Genomic DNA, 19,056 nt, shown 5'->3' with positions numbered 1-19,056 from the left:
TTATCATAGATCCCAAGAGTTTCTACAAATTGCAAAGACTAGTTAATACTAGCATTCATGAGGTTGAGGCAGTATTTAGAGTTCAAACTGGAGGGCTTCATAGCAAGACACAGCCATTAAAAAAGGACTATTTAGCTGGGTGTTATTGGCACGCCTTTAGTCCCAGCACTCAAGAGGCTGAGGCAAGTGGATCTCTGTGAGTTCTAGACCAGCCAGATCTACAAGAGATACAAGCCACATAGAAACTCTGTCTTGAAAAACAAAAATAAGAAGAAAAGGACTATCTTACCCTCCTGTAAGCTAGGATAGGGATTCATGTCTGAATTCCAGCTATAGGGATATTGAGGCAGGAGGGTGAGTTCTAGTTTGAGACCAACAGACAACCCTGTCAAAACAAAAAAGAAAAAAGAAAGACCTCCTATATTTAAAATGGTCAGTGGCTGTAATCCCAGAACTTGAGAGACTGATGAAGTCCACCGCTACAACTTCAAGTCCAGTCTGAGCTACAAGTGATTACTTCAAGAACAGCCAGGGACACAAACAAGACCCTGTCTCTGCAAATAAAAATAGAGACAGAGACAGACAGAGAGAGAGAGAGAGAGAGAGAGAGAGAGAGAGAGAGAGAGAGGGAGAGGGAGGGAGGGAGGGAGGGAGGGAGGGAGGGAGGGATGCTGGGGAGATGGATTAGTGGGCAGGGGTACTTGTGTCAAGCCTAATGACCTGAGATTGATTCCAGAGCCCACGTGTTGATGATGGTGGGGGAACAGGTTATCCTCTGGCCTCTACATGCTCTATGACATGTGCACACACGAACACACAAACACACCCCACACAACAAATAAATAGATAAGGGTAATAAAACTTTTAAAGATAAAACTCATTTAAAATTTTCATTTCCTTTAAGATGGAGTTAATGGCCTTTTGACATTAATGTCTAACAGCCTATAAACTCCTGCCTATTCTCATGACTCGATTAACTTTTTAAGTTCCCTTTTGAGCACATATGTATGCTCTAGAAACCTTTTAAACATTTAGCAAGAAAAGAAAGACTAGTAGTCCATCCACCCTGACCAAATTTACTTTCAGCAGAAATTATCCAAGCTAAACTTCCCACGGGTAGTGTATTGGGGCGGGAGGCTTGGGGACGGGGAGAGGGGATGGGAGGGAGGTGGTGGCGCACGCCTTTAATTCCTGCACTCGAGAGGCAGAGACAGGTGGATCTCTGAGACCAGCCAGAGCTACATACAGAGAAACCCTGTCTCTGGGATACAAAAGAAAAGAAAAAGAAAAAGAAAGAAAACGGAGGGAGGGGAGAGGCAGGGGAAAGACCAAAGATACGGTCACTTGTGAGCTAAACAGTTTCTTTCTCGGGTGGAAGGGTTGAGACAAGGTTTCTCTATACAGCAGCCCTGGCTGTTTTTGTGACCAGGCTGGCCTGGAACTCACAGAGATCCTCCTGTCTTGCGAGTGGGATTAAAGTCGTGTGTCACGACCACTCGGCACAAAACAGATTCTTTCGACAGAGCTGATGTCCTTTCTAGTCTTGGCATGGCTCTCTAGGTGGCTTCCACTCGTGTCCCTCCCCCACCTTGTCCCAGACCTCAGGCTGGCCCTCAGGGATGTCCTCGCTTCAGGGACCATGTGTCCGATGCCTTCGCAGCGCGCGCCCTTTCGGCTTCCAAGCTATTGAGATGCGGTGCCATAAATACACAGCCCCACGGAGAAACCCCAAAGTAGAAATTTTATCTGTTCCTCTACTTGTCCTCCTTCTTCCCCAGTTCTCTCTGGGACAGCCATTAGAAATCGGAGTTGTCTCCCAGTCAAACAAGCCTCGCCTCTCCTCATCCTGACCAGGCATCCCACCATGAGAGCCTCTTCCCCTCAGCTCCCGCTCAGCCTCACTGTCCCTCAAGTCCTCATTTCCCGCCACGACTCCGGCTTGTGTGTGCTGTGAGTGGTTTGGAAAGTGGGGATTCTGAGGAGAAAGGTCAGCTGAAGGTCTGAAGACAAAATTTCTCCTCAGCCAACAGGTACCAGGATTCACCGCACCTAACACATCCCTCGATGGCTGGATAAAAGCCAACTACCTTCTGGGCCGACGAGGATGTAAAGATGAGGCGCAGCCTACGCTGTCGCAGCCATTCCGCACATCCCTTTCCACCTCGACCTATTTTTCCCGCCACCAAGACAAGGCACGAGGACACGGACAAATTCCGCCCCCAAGTGGCGAGCGCTCAGAGATGACGCGCATGCGCAGCTGGAAGCCGCTTTGCGTATGCGCAGTTGAAGTATACCGCCATCTTCCAAACTAAAGCCTACTGAAACTACAAGTCCCATAATCCTCGCGGGCGCCGGGCTTCCCCCCCCCCCGCTCAGGGCACTTCGTTCTGGTGTCTGCTTCAAATCGCCTGATTTCATGTTATAACCCGTATCTTTTCGTTTCCCTCACGCTTTTATATTTTGTCTGAGACCATCTTGCCTCTACAGTGCTCTTATTTGACAATCTGTTGGCAGGGAACCTCCCTCCACCTGCCATCACTCTGGGGACTCGGCACCGAATGTTTCCCATTGGCCCGAGCAAGGAGGCCAAAGCGAGTCGTTACGCTTTCCCGCCCACACTTGTTTGTGTTTGTAAGTGGAGCAAAGCTGCAGCTGGAAGTGCTGCGGGATCAACAGCACTAGCGGGTGGCACTGGCGAACGCCAGCCTTCAGGCTATGAACTGACGCGCAGGCGCCGCACTGTGGCGGAGACGTGCGAGACCAGTCGCAGGTGTAGGGGGAAGGAAGGCGTGGTTCTCTAGGTGTTCGCAGTTCGGGGAAAGAGGAGGGTAGCGAGAACTGGGCCTTTTCTTGGGAGTAGGAACTTAGACAACGTAAGATGTTTTAGTGCAGGTTTATTGTTTTCAGTTCAGAGACTATTTTAAATGACGAATTGCATTTTACTGATAACAGTTCTTGAGACAGTGCTCGAATCCTTCGCCTACTTTTATCATTCTCCCTTCCGGTTTCCATAAGCCCTCCTAATTCTAATGAGATGGGCGGGAGCAAGAGGGAGGGAGATAATTCATGAGAATAATTCATGAGCCCGCCCCTTTCGCTGGGGGAATGCACACCCTTGGAATCGTGCTGACGCACGCTGCGTGTCTAACCTAAGGAAGCGGCGTCACACTCCCCGCCCCTAGGACTGAAGGGGCGGAGCATCATCTCCAGCACGTGTCGCTCCTTCTACCCGCGCAAGCCCAAAAGGACTGTGCGCAGGCGCTCTCTAGGAGGGGCGGGGATGGGGGGAGGAAGGAGGCGGGGCAGGGGGGGTTGTTGGGTTTAGAGCCGGGCGGAGACCGCGGAGCCTCATTCCTCAGGAACCAGGGTCGGGTGTCAAGGAGACATTTTCACGCCAGCGCCCGTTCCCCGCCTACGGTGGGTGGGATCGCACGGCAGAGACAAAGGATATCAGTAGGGCTTGGACAGAGCAGCGAAGGGAAGTCGGGTGTCCGTGTGGGGTGGTGGGCGTCTCGGGCTGGGGGAGGGTGAGGCTATTAGGGAGGGGGGGGCTGTATTTAAACTCTCGGAGCCGTTAAGTTGGGTCTCACTCCCGATGCGCGCGCAGCCCGGGTGGTGGCGGAGTGCGCATGCGTGGGCCCTGGGCGAGCGCATCGCGCGCCCGTCGTGCGCGCTCGCGCCAGAGTGGTAGTGGCGGCGGAGGAAAGGGTGGTGGCGCACGCGCAGTTGGTTCCTCGGCTTGTCCGGGTCTCGCGGGCATCTTGTTTTGGTCTCGCGGGCGAGTGGGGCGCGCTTGGTGTGTCGCGGGAGGGAGGTGGAGGCGCTTGGGCGCGAGGCAGAGCTGCGCGCGCACTCGGGGAAGGGGAGGGAGTGAGGTGATCTTAGGGTTTGCAGGGGGCTTCCCCTTAGTCTCTTCTCAGTACCCTCGCTTGGGGAGGGGAAATTAAACAGGGAGAGGAGATGATCGAGATGGCGGCGGAGAAGGAGCCCTTTCTGGTGCCGGCCCCGCCGCCGCCGCTCAAAGATGAGTCGGGTGGAGGGGGCGGCCCCGAGGTGCGATCGCACCGAGAGGCTGCCTCCGGGGAGCTCCGCGACGGGACGGAGCGCGGGCCGGGCCCACGCGCGCACTCGGCCGGGGCCGCAGCCAGCGGAGGGGGCGGCCCCCAGGCACAGGCGCATGGGGAGCCCCAGGGGCGAGCCACCGCTCCTGCGGACGTGGGGGAGGGACGGGGTGGTAGCGGGACGGACCTGGGTCCCCCGGCCCCTCCTCGACCTCGCAATGGCTACCAACCTCACCGACCCCCCGGGGGTGGCGGGGGCAAAAGAAGAAATAGCTGTAACGTAGGGGGAGGGAGCGGTGGAGGCTTCAAACATCCGGCCTTCAAGAGGCGCCGGCGTGTGAATTCGGACTGCGACTCAGTGTTACCCTCCAATTTTCTTCTGGGGGGCAATATATTTGATCCACTGAACCTGAATAGCCTCCTGGATGAGGAAGTAAGTCGAGCACTCAATGCGGAGACCCCAAAGTCGTCCCCACTTCCGGCTAAGGGGCGAGACCCTGTGGAGATCCTCATCCCCAAAGATATCACTGACCCGCTCAGTCTCAACACTTGCACTGATGAGGCCCACGTAGTTCTTGCCTCGCCACTCAAGATTGGTCGCAAGCGCCATAGACACCGGGGACCTCACCACCAGCAGCAGCAGGCATCTGGAGGGAATGATAGCCACGCCGCGCTGCCCACTGACCCTCTCACCCCCTCACTCCATGGGGAGGGTACCACGCAGCAACAGCACAAGGGCCAGAATCGAGATGCCCCTCAACCCTATGAACTCAACACAGCCATCAACTGCAGGGATGAAGTTGTGTCTCCCCTTCCATCTGCCCTGCAGGGTTCCTCAGGCTCCCTTTCTGCCCCTCCAGCTGCCTCAGTTACCTCTGCACCCTCATCATCATCTTCCTCCTCCCGACATCGCAAACGTCGCAGGACTTCCAGCAAGTCGGAGGCAGGGGCTAGGGGTGGAAGCCAGGGTTCCAAGGAAAAGGGCAGAGGGAGTGGGGGAGGCCGTCATCACCACCCACTACCTGCAACTGGCTTCAAAAAGCAACAGCGAAAGTTCCAGTATGGGAATTACTGCAAGTACTATGGCTATCGCAATCCATCCTGCGAGGATGTGCGACTTAGGGTATTGAAGCCCGAGTGGTTTCAAGGCCGGGACGTCCTAGACCTGGGCTGCAATGTTGGCCATCTGACCCTAAGTATTGCCTGCAAGTGGGGCCCAGCCCGAATGGTGGGGCTGGACATTGATCCACGACTTATCCACTCTGCCCGCCAAAATATCCGACACTACCTGTCTGAGGAGCTTCGTCTCCAAGCCCAGACTTCTGAGGGTGACCCAGGGACAGAGGGGGAGGAAGGGACTACCGCTGTCCGAAAAAGGAGCTGCTTCCCAGCCTCACTGACAGCCAGCAGGGGTCCCATCGCTGCACCCCAAGTGCCCTTGGATGGAGCGGACACATCTGTCTTCCCCAACAATGTCGTCTTCGTCACGGTAAGAGAGTCCAAAGGCTCCTGGAGTAGGGTCCAAGTGTGAAGATGAGATTAAGTAGGAATGTGGGGGGGAAGGTCATGACCTAGAGGTGTGCCCCTGCATTTGTTCCTCCCTACAAGAACCTTCTGGAGGGAACAGTCTGCATTGGCCAGAGAATCTCTACTGGGTGTGATGTCTTTCCTCCTATAAATAACATGCAAAGTGGGATCTCTACCTGCAGGCTCTAACATCTGGTCTTCTCTCATGACTACAAGGATCTCATGCCCGAAAGGGGGCTGACTTGTCCTGCTTCCATTGGGGACTATAATCCAAGCCATCTACCTTCCCTTGAGGGTAACCTCTACTGCTCTGTCCAGATGGAACCTTGTCCTCAAATCTCCTGGGAGAGCTTGAGGTTGCTGGAGAGGAAGACTGTGGCACTCTTATATGTGTAGTTTGGGGCCTTTGATAGGGACATTGTTGCATCAGCTGCTTTTTGTTTCCCTAGATACAGTACAGACTGTTGAAGTTACTGGTCAGGAACACAGTAGGCTTGGCTCTCTGTCTTTTCCGACATGACTGAATAGCAGGAGAGGGGCTGTGAAGGGAGGAGAGAGTAGCCAGCCTGACAAAGGATATGTCCCTGTCTCCACTAGCTTCCTCCATTGAGCAGTTAGGCCATCCCAGAGGCATGTGTGCCCGTGGCTTAGCCTGAAAACATGTCTTTCCTGGGAGTGGTGGCAAGTTTACCTTCCAAAGAAGGTTTCTTAGGCTTTCGTTTCGTTTGAGAAAAAATAGGCCTGAAATGTTAGACTCTGATGGGAGAGCCTGTATGGAGTGGGCCTAAGTCCTTAGGACCCGCCGCCTGTGTATGTGAAGTCCTCTGGGCTGGGGTCTTGGGTGCATTCCAGTATTCTCCAGTTATTCCTCTGGTAATTCAATTTAAATTTGTCCAGGCTCCCTTTTAGGTTTGCTTGGTTTAGCACCAGGAGGAAGCAGAGGCAGGAAAGGGAGAAGAGACCATGAGACATTTGTCAGGAGCTCGGAGAAGGCCACTGGGGGCTGAAGTGAGGTTGTGTGTAGGACTTCGTCTCAGTCTGCAGGTGGTTGTAGGGCCAGTGGTGCTCCTCTTCCTCTCTGTGACCTCTTTCCCATCTTCTGGCCCTCAGGGTAACTATGTCCTCGACAGAGATGAGCTGGTGGATGCCCAAAGACCCGAGTACGATGTGGTGCTCTGTCTCAGCCTCACCAAGTGGGTGCACCTGAACTGGGGTGACGAGGGGCTGAAGCGCATGTTCCGCCGGATCTACCGGCATCTTCGCCCTGGGGGCATTCTGGTTCTGGAGCCCCAACCATGGTCCTCCTACTGCAGGAGAAAGTCTCTAACGGTGAGTTGGGTTTCTGTAGAGATAGGGGATAATCATGTTTTTATTTTACTGGGGATTAAACCCCAGACCTCACACATGGCAGAGTGAGCTGTAGCCCCAGCTGGTTCTTTAAATTTGGGGGGGGGCAATTATTTCTAGACAGGGTTTCTCTGTGTAGCCTTGGCCTTCTGGAATTATCTTTGTACACCAGGCTGGCCTCTAAACTCAGAGATCTGCCTGCCTCTGCCTCCCAAGTTCTGGGATCAAAGGCATGTGCCACCAACCACCTGGTTACCCATTTTGTATTTTGAGACTGGCTAAGCTGCTGGCCTGAACTGGCTCTGTAGGGCTGCAGACTGGTCTTGAACTCTCCATCCATCCTTCTGCTTCAGCCTTCTAAATACCTGAGATGACTGGCTTATACCACCATACCCAGCTCAGACTTTCTGAGCAACGACAAAAGGTTGTTGTTCTTGGCCAGGAAAGAGATGGCGATGGCAAGCTGAAGTGACACACACACCCCTACCCCTATTTCCCCAGGAAACAATCTATAAGAACTACTTTCGAATCCAGCTGAAGCCAGAGCAGTTCAGTTCCTACCTAACATCCCCAGAGGTGGGCTTCTCCAGCTATGAGCTTGTGGCCACACCAAGTAACACCTCCAGAGGTAAGTATGGCTCCACTCTGTCACTGGGAGGAGTGGGTGCTGGCCCTGTGGAGAATCTCAGTCCCACCCACCTGCTTTCTGTGTTCTTTCAGGCTTTCAGCGTCCTGTGTACTTGTTCCACAAGGCCCGTTCCCCCAGCCACTAAGTGGCCTTCTGGACAGAAGGTGTGAAGAGGCTGCCCTTGCTGCTCCTGAGGACCTAGGGGAAGAGGAAATTATCCCAAGGTCTTTCCTGTCTAACTCCAAAAAGTTTCCTTTCTTGGATCTGTAAAGAGAGCTTTTCTTAAGTTGCTTCCCCAAGCCTTCTCCTTGACACCTCTGGCACTTGAGTAAGCCCAGCTGTGCTGGAATTACATCAGCTTCTTCTCCCAGCCTGCTGGGCTGGATGGCATGGACTGTTTGCTGACTGTCCTCCTAGGGCATGGGAAGGGGAATGTCAAATTCTCTAGGCCCTTCCTCCTGTTCTCGGAAGGACATTCCTGCTTCTCGGCCTTTGTTCCTAGCTGCACTTAAGTGGACCATGGATGGACTAAGGGTGTTAGAGGGGAAGTTTGGTAAGGAGACACAGGTACTGTGAAAATCCTTCCTTCTGCTGTCCCCCAGTGGGAAAGGGAGCTGGGTTTGGAATGTGAGAACAGCACAATAAACTTGATAACTAGGGCCATGGCCCCTGCACCTGTGTCTGGCACTTTCTAGTGGGATGGTACATCTTAGTAGGATTGTGTGGCTCTTTGCCCATCCTAGCATCTCAGGGTGGGTTTTGCTGGTTGTGGTGTACTGGCTCTTTATCCCAGCACTTGGGAGACAGGTAGGCCAATTGATCTCTTGAGGTTTGAGGCAAGCCTGGGTGGACTGCATAGTGAGACACTAAATCTCACGGGGCTGGAAGACTGTTGGAGACTTGTCTTAGTTTGGTTACTACTGCTGTGATAAGACACCATGACTTAGGAAAGAAAGAGTTTATTAAGGTTATGCATCCACATTTCAGTTCATCAAAGGAAGTCAGAACAAGAACTTAAGTAGGGAAGAGCAAGGACCTGGAAGCAGGAGCTGATGTGGAAGCCATAGAAGGTGCTACTTTTTGACTTGTTCCTCAGAGTTTGCTTAGCCTCTCTTAGGACTACTGGCCCAGGGACTGTCCCCATCACTCACTAAGAAAATGTCTTACAGACCAGGTAGTGGTGATGAATGCCTTTGATCCCAGCACTTGGGAGACAGAGACAGGTGGATCTCAGTGAATTCAAGGCCAGCCTGGTCTACAAAGCAAGTTTCAGGACAGTCCCACAGAGAAACCACCACCCAAAAAAAAAAAAAAAATGCCCTACAGACTTGTCTTTGTCTATAGCCCGGTCTTATAAAGGCATTTTCTCATTTGAGGCTCCCCTCCTGATAACTCTAGCTTGTGTCAAATTGACATTAAACTAGCCAGTACCCTTATACACTGCTCCAGAAAGGGGAAGGAGTAATGCAAACTTTGGTGTGTAGCTTAATGATTCCAAGTTAACTTCCTCCAAAAAGAAACCCCAGGTAACTGTCTGTACATGGGAGTGAGATGGAAGGCTACCTTCGGAGGGCTCAGCAGTGGGGGTGAAGTAGAGCTAGAAATGAACAGCCCAGAGCCACAAAACTGCTCCAGGATCCGTGGGTGTTGGGGTGCTTTGCAAAATGAATGTCTTCGTTGGTTTGTCAATGGTTGCTATAACATTGAATAAAAATTGTGCACTCCTATGTTAGTCCCAGACTAATGGGCAATACTCAAATGAAACAGGCAAAGTCTCCTTTAAAGCAATTATTTAATGTTAAATCCCATGTTTGGGTAAATACTTTTTGTTCAGAAGGATTTGAATAGCCAAGTTTAGTGATGCATGCCTTTAATCCTGGCACTTTGGAAGCAGAGGTAGGCAAATATGAGTTCAAGGCCAGACTGGAATACATGTATTCCAAGACAACCAGAAGCTATACAGACAGATACATTAAAATTTATTATAAATGGGGCAGATCAGGGTGCTTTTTTGGTTAGGTTTTTGAGACGGTATCCCCTTAGTTTTGCCTGAAACTCCTATCCTTCCTGTCTCTACAAGCAGCAGCCAAAGTGGAAATCTAAAGCACTTTGACTATTTGTGCATGCGCTTGCACATGCTTAACCAAACACCACCACTGAGCTGAACCTACCCAGGCTGAAACCACACTAATAGAAATCCTTTGTGTAAGTCAGACTCCTTGAACACAGGACCCTTCTGCCTCGGCCTCCCAAGTCCTGGGACATGGTGCCATGATGTGAGGCTGTCTCAAATTCCAATTATAATCAAAACAAGGTTATTGAAGTGGAAAGTCTTGCCACACAGTGCTTTCCACTTGTCATCATTGAGGGGGCCAGAAAATTTCTACCTACAGGCAGCTTCCAACCAGGAGCTCAATTGTTTAAACACAAAAACTTTATTCGATGAGGAAACAGTTTTAACAACGTACTGCCTAGCAATACAGGGAGTTGTGAAGGCTATGCTTCCCAGCACCTCAGCATCCGATGCATGAGAAAGGTATCTTCTGAAGGGCGGGGCCGGGCTTGAAGCCTTAGGGGGGGCAGCCCGTCCACTGTTAAGTGCGGAGATTCGTAGCACAGAGAGTCTGGGTTGCACAGCACCGTCATGTCTGGCCCCTGCCCGAGCACCTCCTGTGGGAAGGTGAGGCCCAATGCAAGATTACACTCCGAATAGAGGAGGGGAGCCCAGTCCCCCGGATCCCTTCCTTCACCTTCGGGGGCGGGGCTCGGGGCTGCGGCGGCAGCATCGCCAGCTTCTCCCTCAGCGCCGCGTTCAGAACTTGCTCCTCCGGCACCTGCAGACTCACCAGGTCTCGGTAGAGTCGCTTAGAGCGCGGCACGTTCAACCCTGCGAGCGCAGGAGAGGCGGGGGTGAGCAGCGCCCTTCTCCCAGACCACCGCGCCGGGGCGGGCGCCTGCCCCCTCACCCTCCGCCACGGTCTCCTCCAGGGCGCAGCGGGTCTGGAACGACTTCCTCAGCTGCTCCTCCACCGCCTTCGAGGCGTCGAACTGGCCGCTGGCCACGGCGGCGCGCGCATTCTGCAGCTCCAGACTCAAAGCCAGGCTGCTCTGCAGGGCGGGTGCCTCCAGCTCATGGGGCGCCGCGGGATCTTCGCTCGGTACGCCGGCCTCGAGTAGCGGCTCGGAGCGGACAGGGGAGGACGGCGCCAGGTGAAAACGAACCTGGGAGGAAAGGGCGGAACGGTGAGCGGCGGAGTCCGGGACGCTCGGCCAGCAGGGGACCCGGCCTCGCCGCCGCTCACCTGGCGCCCCCTCCGGCCGCCCCGCCGCCCCCTCCGCCGTCCCGGGCTGCTGTTCTGCCGCTCTGGACTCTCGGGCAACGGGCTCGGGCTCAGGCTCAAATCCAAGCCCGGCTCGGGCTCTGGGGCTAGTGGCTCCGGGGCTCTCGGCTCCGGGGCTGGCCCCGGGACCCCCACAGCCCTCCTCGCCCTCCATAGATTCCAATTCCGACGCCCGGTAGCCCATCATCTCGCCGACGCTGCAGGGATCCGAGGTTTCGGGTCCCGGCGTCACCTCTTTCCTCGCACCCCTCTGGGGGCTACTACTACCGGAAACCGTTAGCCCTTACCCACCGACGTACGACAACAAGCCCGCCGCGCCACTCCATTGGCGCTCCCGGGCGTCGTTCCCAGCGCCCCACCCTCCAGCTTCCGGGTGCACTTCCGCCCTCAGACACTGACTTCGCCCTTAAGGCGGGGCGTTAGAGCGCCGGTGCGTAGATGCCCTATGGATCCCAGCAAGGCTACTTGTGCTTTCGGGGACGCGGATATGGCGTCCTTACCTGTCAGAATCATCTTCGCATTTGGTCTGGGGTTAGAGTGTTAGTTCTCTTTTACAAAATAGTCACTGCTCTAGTATCTAGACATCCTGCGCGGTGCCGCCACGGTGTTTATGAAGGTTTCCCTGTACGTGGAAGCGGGCTCGTTGCAAAATCCCTGAATTCTTGTATTTGAGTAGGAAACACTATAGAAACATCCGGAATAGTACCTTAATTTTAAGTCCACATGCTTGGGGCCCCGAAAGATGGCTCCGAAGTTAAAGGAGTTTGCCACCAACCCTGACAGTCTGAGTTCAAATCCTGGGTGGAACGAGAGAACTGACTCCCACAAATTGTCTACTGACCGCAAACACACACTAGTAAATCCACATCCTAATCCAACCACATGAAAAAGACCTTAAAAGCAATGGCAGCTTGGGAGTTAGAAGCAGAAAGTGATCAGAAAGAATTCGGGTCCAGCCTTGGCTACAGAGGGATTAGTGGACACCTTGGGCTATGAGAGAGACCTGATTAACTTAAACCCAAAATTGTGGCTTCTGATTCTATATCCTTGGAAAATTGAAAACTTGTACACACCTGTTCATCTCATCTTTACTCATAGCCCCAAACTGATAATGTCCTTCAACAGATAAAGGGTTAAAGGTACATAAATATCATAAAATAGTGCTGAGCAATAATGGGGAGCAAACTATTGATATAGTGCAGCGACTACAGTGGGTGATACCCTCTGGCAATCTGCAAAGGGTAGACAATGTATAGTTTCTTTTACACATTTCAGAAACAATAAAAGTTCAGCGTGGTGTGGTGATACAAACCTGTAATACCAGTATTTGGGAGGCAGCCAAGCAGAATCGGGAATTCAAGGTCATCCTCAGCTGCATACGGAGTTTGAGGTCAGCCTGAGCTAACAAAGAGCTAAGGGTAGAGGGGAAAGTAGGAGAGTAGAAACCTTTTCTGTACTGATTCTTCACCTGTTTGTTTGCTTGAGACAGGGTCTCACTATGCATCTCTGGCTGTCCTGGAACTCACTCACTCTGTAGACCAGGATGGCCTCAAACTCACAGAGACCCTCCTGCTTTTGCTTCCTGGGATTAAAGGCATGCACTGCCATGCTTAGCAAAAAGATGATTTTTTTTAAAACCTTCACGTTTTATTCTCTTATGAGGTGGAGAAAGGAACTGCCAACCAACATTGCCTGGTTCCGTGGTTCCTCAATAAGAAAACAACTGAGCTTCTGTTTATCTTCACTGAAGATCTAGATGGTTATAAGAAGTTGAACACTCTTGTTGAAGGCTGCATCTCTTGGGGGCAGTGGCAGGAATCAAATACAGAACTACTCAGAATATTTGTGTTACAAGGGTCCTTGATGACCTTCCATGAAGACCATCATGGGCCTTACTGCTGCTCCCTAGAAGAAACAGGAATGCCATAATCTAGAGGACGAAACACAGGAGGTGGCAGGAATTCTAGAGGTGGAGAGTACATGGGAGATGGCTCCTAGGTGTGAGCATTAGAATCTGAGTTTGGAGATGGGCACATACCTTTAATCCCAGCACTGGGGAGGCAGAGGTAGGTGTATCTCTGTGAGTTCAAGGAGCTTGGTTTACAGAACCAGTTCTAGGACAGCCAGGGCTACACAGAGAAACCCTGTCTAGAAAAACAAACAACAAAAAAGCATCTGATTCCCAGCACCTCTGGAAAAGCCAGGTGCAATGTCTGCAAGCCCAGTGCAGAGGGGTGGAAACAGGTGAATCCAATGGGCTCACTGGCCAGCCAGCCTACCCAAAACATTGAGTTCCAGGCTCACATTGCACACACGCACGTGGCACCTGCACCTGAACACACGGGTGTGGAAGTGTGTGAATGAGGTGGGCCATTCAGAGAGGGGCCTAGTGGGAAAGCAAGGTGTAGCGTTCATGCAATCCCAGCCATAGAGGCTGAGGCAAGAAAATCACAGCCTGGTCTACAGAGCTAATTCTAGGACAGCCAGGACTACACAAGAGAAGCCCTGTCTCAAAAAACAAACAAAAACGGAATGTGAAACAGACAGTGTCTCATTATATATTCCTGGCTGGTCTGGAACTCTCCTGTGGAACAGGCTGGCCTATGTTTTAAATATTAGCTGTGTGTGTGTGTGTGTGTGTGTGCGCGTGCGCGCGCGCGTGCGTGTCCGCTACAGAGGTCACAGAACAATTTGTAGGATTTGGTTTTCTCCTTTCACAATGTGTGTAGATCAAACTCAGATCAAACTCGGGTTTTCAGTCTTTGTGGCAAGCGCCTTTATCTGCTGAGCCACCTCACCATCCCGATCTTGTGGGTTCTACCAGGGTCTCTTGTGATATTACTATAAGAAGCCACACAATGACCCTCCATTCATGGCCTCCTAACTTTCTCTTCACCTCCCTGAACCCCAGGCATCTTGCTACATAGCTCACACTGGCCTTGAACTTGTGACTTGTATTCCTTCTCTTTCAGCCTTCTGATGGTTGGTCTTAGGGGTGATTGCCACCACACGCACTTCTATTTATTGTTCTCGGTTTATATTTTTGTGTGTGCAAGCAGGTGCGTGTGTGTGCGTGCGTGCGTGTGACTGACCTGCAACTCACCAGTTGAGCTATGCTGGCTATAGCAAGCCCAGGGATGCTCCTGTCTCCACCTCCCCTGCAATGGTGTTAATGGGCATGTGCTAACCACTCCTGGATTCTTTTGTTTTTGTTGCTGATTTGTTTTTTGTCTTAAACATGGATTCTAGGAATGGAACTCATGTCCACCTTTCCTTTTTCTTGGTTATGGCTGACTCCATTTTGTATCTGGAAAATCTAATTTCAGATTTTCATGTGCCATGAAAAACTAAAGCCGAGTCCAGGGTGATTCTGAGGTGGGCCACTTTTGTTTGTTTATTGAAACTTGGTTTCTCTGTGTGTCCCTGGCCATCCTGGAACTTGCTCTGTAGACCAGGCTGGCCTCAAACTCACAGAAATGCACCTGTCTCTGCCTCCTGAATGCTGAGATTAAAAGTGTGGGCTACCCTGCCACTGCTGAGCTGGTGGATTTCTCTGATCACAAGGTTTGGAGAGTCCATGAAGAAGAAATAGCACCCAGATCTGAGAGAAGGGCTTTAATTTTTTAAATTTAAATTATTTTCCTTTTATGTGCATGAGTTATCTTGCCAGATATGTAGATCAAGTGTGTGCCTGGTACCCTAAAAGGACAAAAAATGGAGTCAGACCCCCTGGAACTGGTTACATTTGGTTGTGAGTGGTAATATAAGTGCTGGGAAATGGGCCTGCAGCCCCTGAAAGAGCTTCTGCTGAGCCCAGGATTTTTTTCCTAAGATTTATTATTATGTATAGTGTTCTGCCTGCATGTATGCCTGTAGGCCAGAAGGGGGCACCAGATCTCACTACAGATGGTTGGGAGCCACCATGTGGTTGCTGGGAATTTAACTCAGGACCTCTGGAAGAGCAGTCAGTGCTCTTAACCACTGAGCCATCTCTCCAGTACCAAGATTTTATTGATTTATTTATTTTTATTTATTTATTTTTATTTAGTGAGATAAGGTCCTACTATGTACCCCAGACTGGGCTTAAACTTACCAAATAGCCTAACATAATATTCCTGTTTCAGCCTCTCAAATGTTGGAACAAGAGGCACTGGCCACCATACTGGATTGGACAGGATGTTTTGGACAAAGATGCTCTTAGGATTCCCTCACCACCACCACCACCACCAGAGGAGTGGTAATGGATGGTAGGAAATCTTAAGGAAAAAACAGGGGAAAGGAAGAATGGAAGTTTTAGGTGTAGTGGTTCACACCTGTAGTACCAGCCATTGGAACCCTGAACCCTGAAAAAGACTGTGTGTAGCTGTGTGTAGTTGTGTTTTCTGATTTTTGTTTTTGTGTTTTACTCTTTTGGCTCTTTCTCTTTGGAGGGGCTCACCATCCAACTCCCAAATAATCACACACAGAATCATATTCTTACTTATAAATGCCCAGTCTTGGCTTGTTTCTTGTCAGCTTTTCTTAAATTATCCTGTCTACCTTTTGCCTCTGGGCTTTTACTTTTCTCTTTCTGTACGTCTTTTCTTTCTTTCTTACTCCATGGCTTGTTGGGTAGCTGGGCGACTGGCGCCTTCTTTTCTCAATCCTCATCCCTTCGCTCTCTTTCCCACCCCTTCTATTTATTTCTCCTTTTACTCCTCTTCTGCCAGCCCCACCTGCCCCTCTCCAACCTCGCCATTGTCCGTTCGGCTCTTTATTAGCCCACCAGGTGTTTCAGACAGGCACAGAAACACAGCTTCACGGAGTTAAACAAATTCAGCACAAAAGAATGCAACACATCTTTGCATCATTAAACAAATGTTCCACAGCTAAAACAAATGTAACCCATCTTAAAATAATATTCCACAACAACGGTGGGTTTGAATCCAGCCTGGAATACATGGGGGGACTATCTGAAAAGGGATGGGGAGATGCTCAGTAGAGCGCTTGTGTGGCATGCATGAAGTGGCGGGTTCCATCCATCCCCAGCACCCGCCACTTTCAAAAGAACAAGCATGGTAACACATGCTTGTAATCCCAGCACTTGGGAGGAGGATGCAAAAGGATAGGGAGTTCAAGGCCAACCTGGGAAACAAGAGACCTGATCTCAAAAATGCACACATAAAATTTTAGTTAATTTTTAAAAAGAAGGCAGAATAATGGGGGAGGGACAGGAAAAGGTAGCTTTCTTTCTATCTCTGTAGTTAGAAGACCCAGCATGCTCTCCCTCTGGTCTTCTGAAAGCTCTCCTTCTTTCTCTAGGGCTCTGAGCTTTCTGAATGGATCAGAATGGAGGTCAACTAGGCAGATGGAGAAAAAGCATCCATTCCAACCCCGTGGCCCTGCTCGGCCAAGCTCAGACAGGACTAGGGAGGGAGTCTGGTGAGACTGGGAAGGCTCCCGAGGCTGCTGGCTGAACGCACCGTCCTTCGTCTGCCTCCCACACTTGATGCTGAAAGGACAAATGAGGATGGCGTTCCTTTCCATCAGCCCACAGCCTCTGGCCCAGACCCAATTCTTAGGCCTGTAGTTACCTGCAAGGTTATTTACCGGCGACTGACTGGGCCTGCCTATTTGGCCCCACTGGACCCTCTGTGTAGACTCTGAAACCCTGTCTCTCCCTTTCTCCCTCTTTCTGGTTTTTGAGCCCCTAGCCTCAGCCTCTGGAGTAGCTGGGATCACATGTGCTGCCCACCCAGAGTTTGGAGTAGTACTCTATGTGAGATTCGGGATCAGGCCACAATGCCTTAGGAACAGTCTTCTTCACTGGGGACCTCAGGAGTGGAGGGTTCCGGGGCTGAGGGCGTGGCCCAGTTGGTAAAGTGCTTGTCCTGGCTTGCATAAAGTCCTGGGTTTGATCCCCAGCACCACATTAAACAACAGCAAACAAACAAAACAATAGGCATGTGGACTCTTACAGAGTCAGGAAGGAGTTCAAGATGATCCTTGTTTCCATTGTGAGTTCGAGGCCAGCCTGGGCTACTGAGTGATGTGGGATGTCTCTCTGTATGCTGTGAATATGTTTTATTACCATTGGTTAGTAAAGAAGCTGGTTTGGCCAATAGTCAGGCAGGATAGAGCCAGGCAGGAAATCCAGAAATAAAGGGAGAAGGGTGGAGTCAGAGAGATGTCAGCAGCCACCAGGGAAGCAAAATGTGAGGTAACAAGCCACGAGTCACGTGGCAATACAGAATAAGAGAAATGGGTTTAGTTGTAACCCTGAGCTAACAGGCCAAACAAGTTTGTCGTTAATATTAAGCCTCTGAGTGGTTATTCAGGAACTAGCAGGCAGGAGAGAAATGTCTGGTTACAACAGAGTAAGTTCAAAGCCAGCCTGAGCAGTTTAGTGAGAACCTGTCCCAAAATAAAATGTAAAAGGAGAACCAGGTATAAAATCTCTGTGATCCCACCACTAAGGCAGAGGCAAGCCAGGCAGTGGTGGCACACGCCTTTAGTCCCAGCACTTGGGTGGCAGAGGCAGATGGATCCCTGTGAGTTCAAGGCCAGTCTGGTCTACAGGATAGCCAGGACGGTTTCACAGAGAAATCCTGTCTCAAAAAACAACAGAAAGGCTGAGGCAAAAGGATCTAGAGTTCCGGGCTAGCCTGAGCTACAGTGAGAATGTGTCTTTTAAAAGGTATGGGGCCAGAGAAATGGCTCAATAGCCAAAAGTACAGGCTACTCTTTAGAGGTCCTGGATTTGGTTCGCCGCGATCCTGTGGCAGCTCATAACCATCTGTGACTCTGATCTGGGTGCTAGGCATGCACATGGTGCACAGACAAACGCAGGCAAAACCCCTTTATAGATGGTCTGAAATTTTTTAGGAAGTATGTGTGTATTGGGAGTGGCTGGGGAGACAGTACAGTCAGGGGGTAAAGGGCTTCATGTGCAATCATGAGGACCTAAGTCCCATCCCCAGCACCCAGGAAAAAAGCTATCTGTGGTGATGTACATTTGTAATCCTAGTGCTAAGAAGCCAAGACAGGTGGATCCCTTGAAGGCCGGCTAGCCTAGCTACATTGGTGAGTCCCCGGAGAAAACCCTCCGTCTTAAAAAACCAAGGTGGGGAGTGGCTGAGGATGATGGCAGAGACTGATTGCTACACCTACATGCACACATATGCACACGTTCCTGAACGTGTGGCTTCGTGCTAAGACACTTGCCTGTGGCTCAGAGGTAGAACACTAGCCTGGTATGCATCAAGCCCCGGGCACCACAGTGCATAATGCCTATCTGGGCAGAGCCCTGCTAACACTGCCACCCTTCAATACAGTTCCTCATGTTGAGGTGGCCCCCAACCATAACATTATTTGTGTTGCTACTTCATAACTGTCATTTTGCTACTGTTATGAATTGTAACAGAAATATCTGCTATGCAGGAGATTTGATAGGCAACCCTGTGAGAGGGTCATTCGACACCACCTCCCCCAAAGGAGTTGAAACCCACAGGTTGAGGTCCACAGGGGTAGCGCCTAGTGAGCTGATTCTATCAAATTCTCCCCGCCTGCTGCTCTTTACTGTTCCCTTGCTGGGCAGGGCCCAACATGCAACTCACAAGGTGTGTGTGTGTGTGTGAGTGTGTGGGTGTGTGTATGAGTATGGGTGTGTGAGTGTGTGTGGAGAGGTGGGTGTGGGGGGTGTGTGTGTGGGTGTGGCAGTGTGGGTGTGTGAGTGTGGAGAGGGTGGGAGGGTGAGTGTGGGGGGGGGGGGGGTGGGTGGGTGTGTGTATGAGTATGGGTGTGTGTGTGTGTGAGAGTGTGTGGGTGTGTGTGGGTGTGACAGTGTGGGTGTGACAGTGTGAGTGTGTGAGAGGGTGGGAGGGTGAGTGTGGGGTGTGTGTGTGTGAGTGTGTGGGTGTGTGTATGAGTATGGGTGTGTGAGTGTGTGTGTGAGGGTGTGGGTGGGTGTGGGTGTGTGAGTGTGTGAGAGGGTGGGAGGGTGAGAGTGTGGGGTGTGTGTGTGTGTGTGTGTGAGTGTGTGGGTGTGTGTATGAGTATGGGTGTGTGAGTGTGTGTGTGAGAGAGTGTGTGCGAGGGTGTGGGTGTGTGTGGGTGTGACAGTGTGGGTGTGAGTGTGTGAGTGTGTGGGTGTATGAGTGTGAGTGTGAGTGGG

The 19,056-nt window shown here is 51.4% G+C and overlaps 2 protein-coding genes across 2 annotated transcripts; one reads left to right on the top strand and one right to left on the bottom strand.

The window, feature by feature from the left end:
* The first annotated feature begins 3,312 nt into the window (after positions 1–3,312).
* On the top strand, positions 3,313–8,237 carry Mepce (methylphosphate capping enzyme). Its single transcript, XM_051205563.1, has 4 exons — positions 3,313–5,550; positions 6,699–6,917; positions 7,437–7,563; positions 7,656–8,237. Exons 1-4 carry the CDS (start codon positions 3,961–3,963, stop codon positions 7,706–7,708), a joined length of 1,989 nt encoding a protein of 662 aa, XP_051061520.1. The 5' UTR covers positions 3,313–3,960; the 3' UTR covers positions 7,709–8,237.
* Positions 8,238–9,975: 1,738 nt separating this feature from the next.
* Positions 9,976–11,178, bottom strand: Ppp1r35 (protein phosphatase 1 regulatory subunit 35). The gene is given in 5 exon segments (XM_051205305.1): positions 9,976–10,233; positions 10,314–10,450; positions 10,530–10,785; positions 10,866–11,042; positions 11,044–11,178. Coding segments are annotated over 5 exon segments (792 nt in total). The 5' UTR covers positions 11,092–11,178; the 3' UTR covers positions 9,976–10,059.
* Positions 11,179–19,056: the final 7,878 nt, after the last annotated feature.

The sequence above is a fragment of the Phodopus roborovskii genome, unplaced genomic scaffold (genome assembly GCF_943737965.1).
Source record: "Phodopus roborovskii unplaced genomic scaffold, PHOROB, whole genome shotgun sequence".
Taxonomy (NCBI): domain Eukaryota; kingdom Metazoa; phylum Chordata; class Mammalia; order Rodentia; family Cricetidae; genus Phodopus; species Phodopus roborovskii.
The sequence above is the reverse complement of the archived record's forward strand: the minus strand, read 5'-3'. Positions and strand labels throughout refer to the sequence as shown.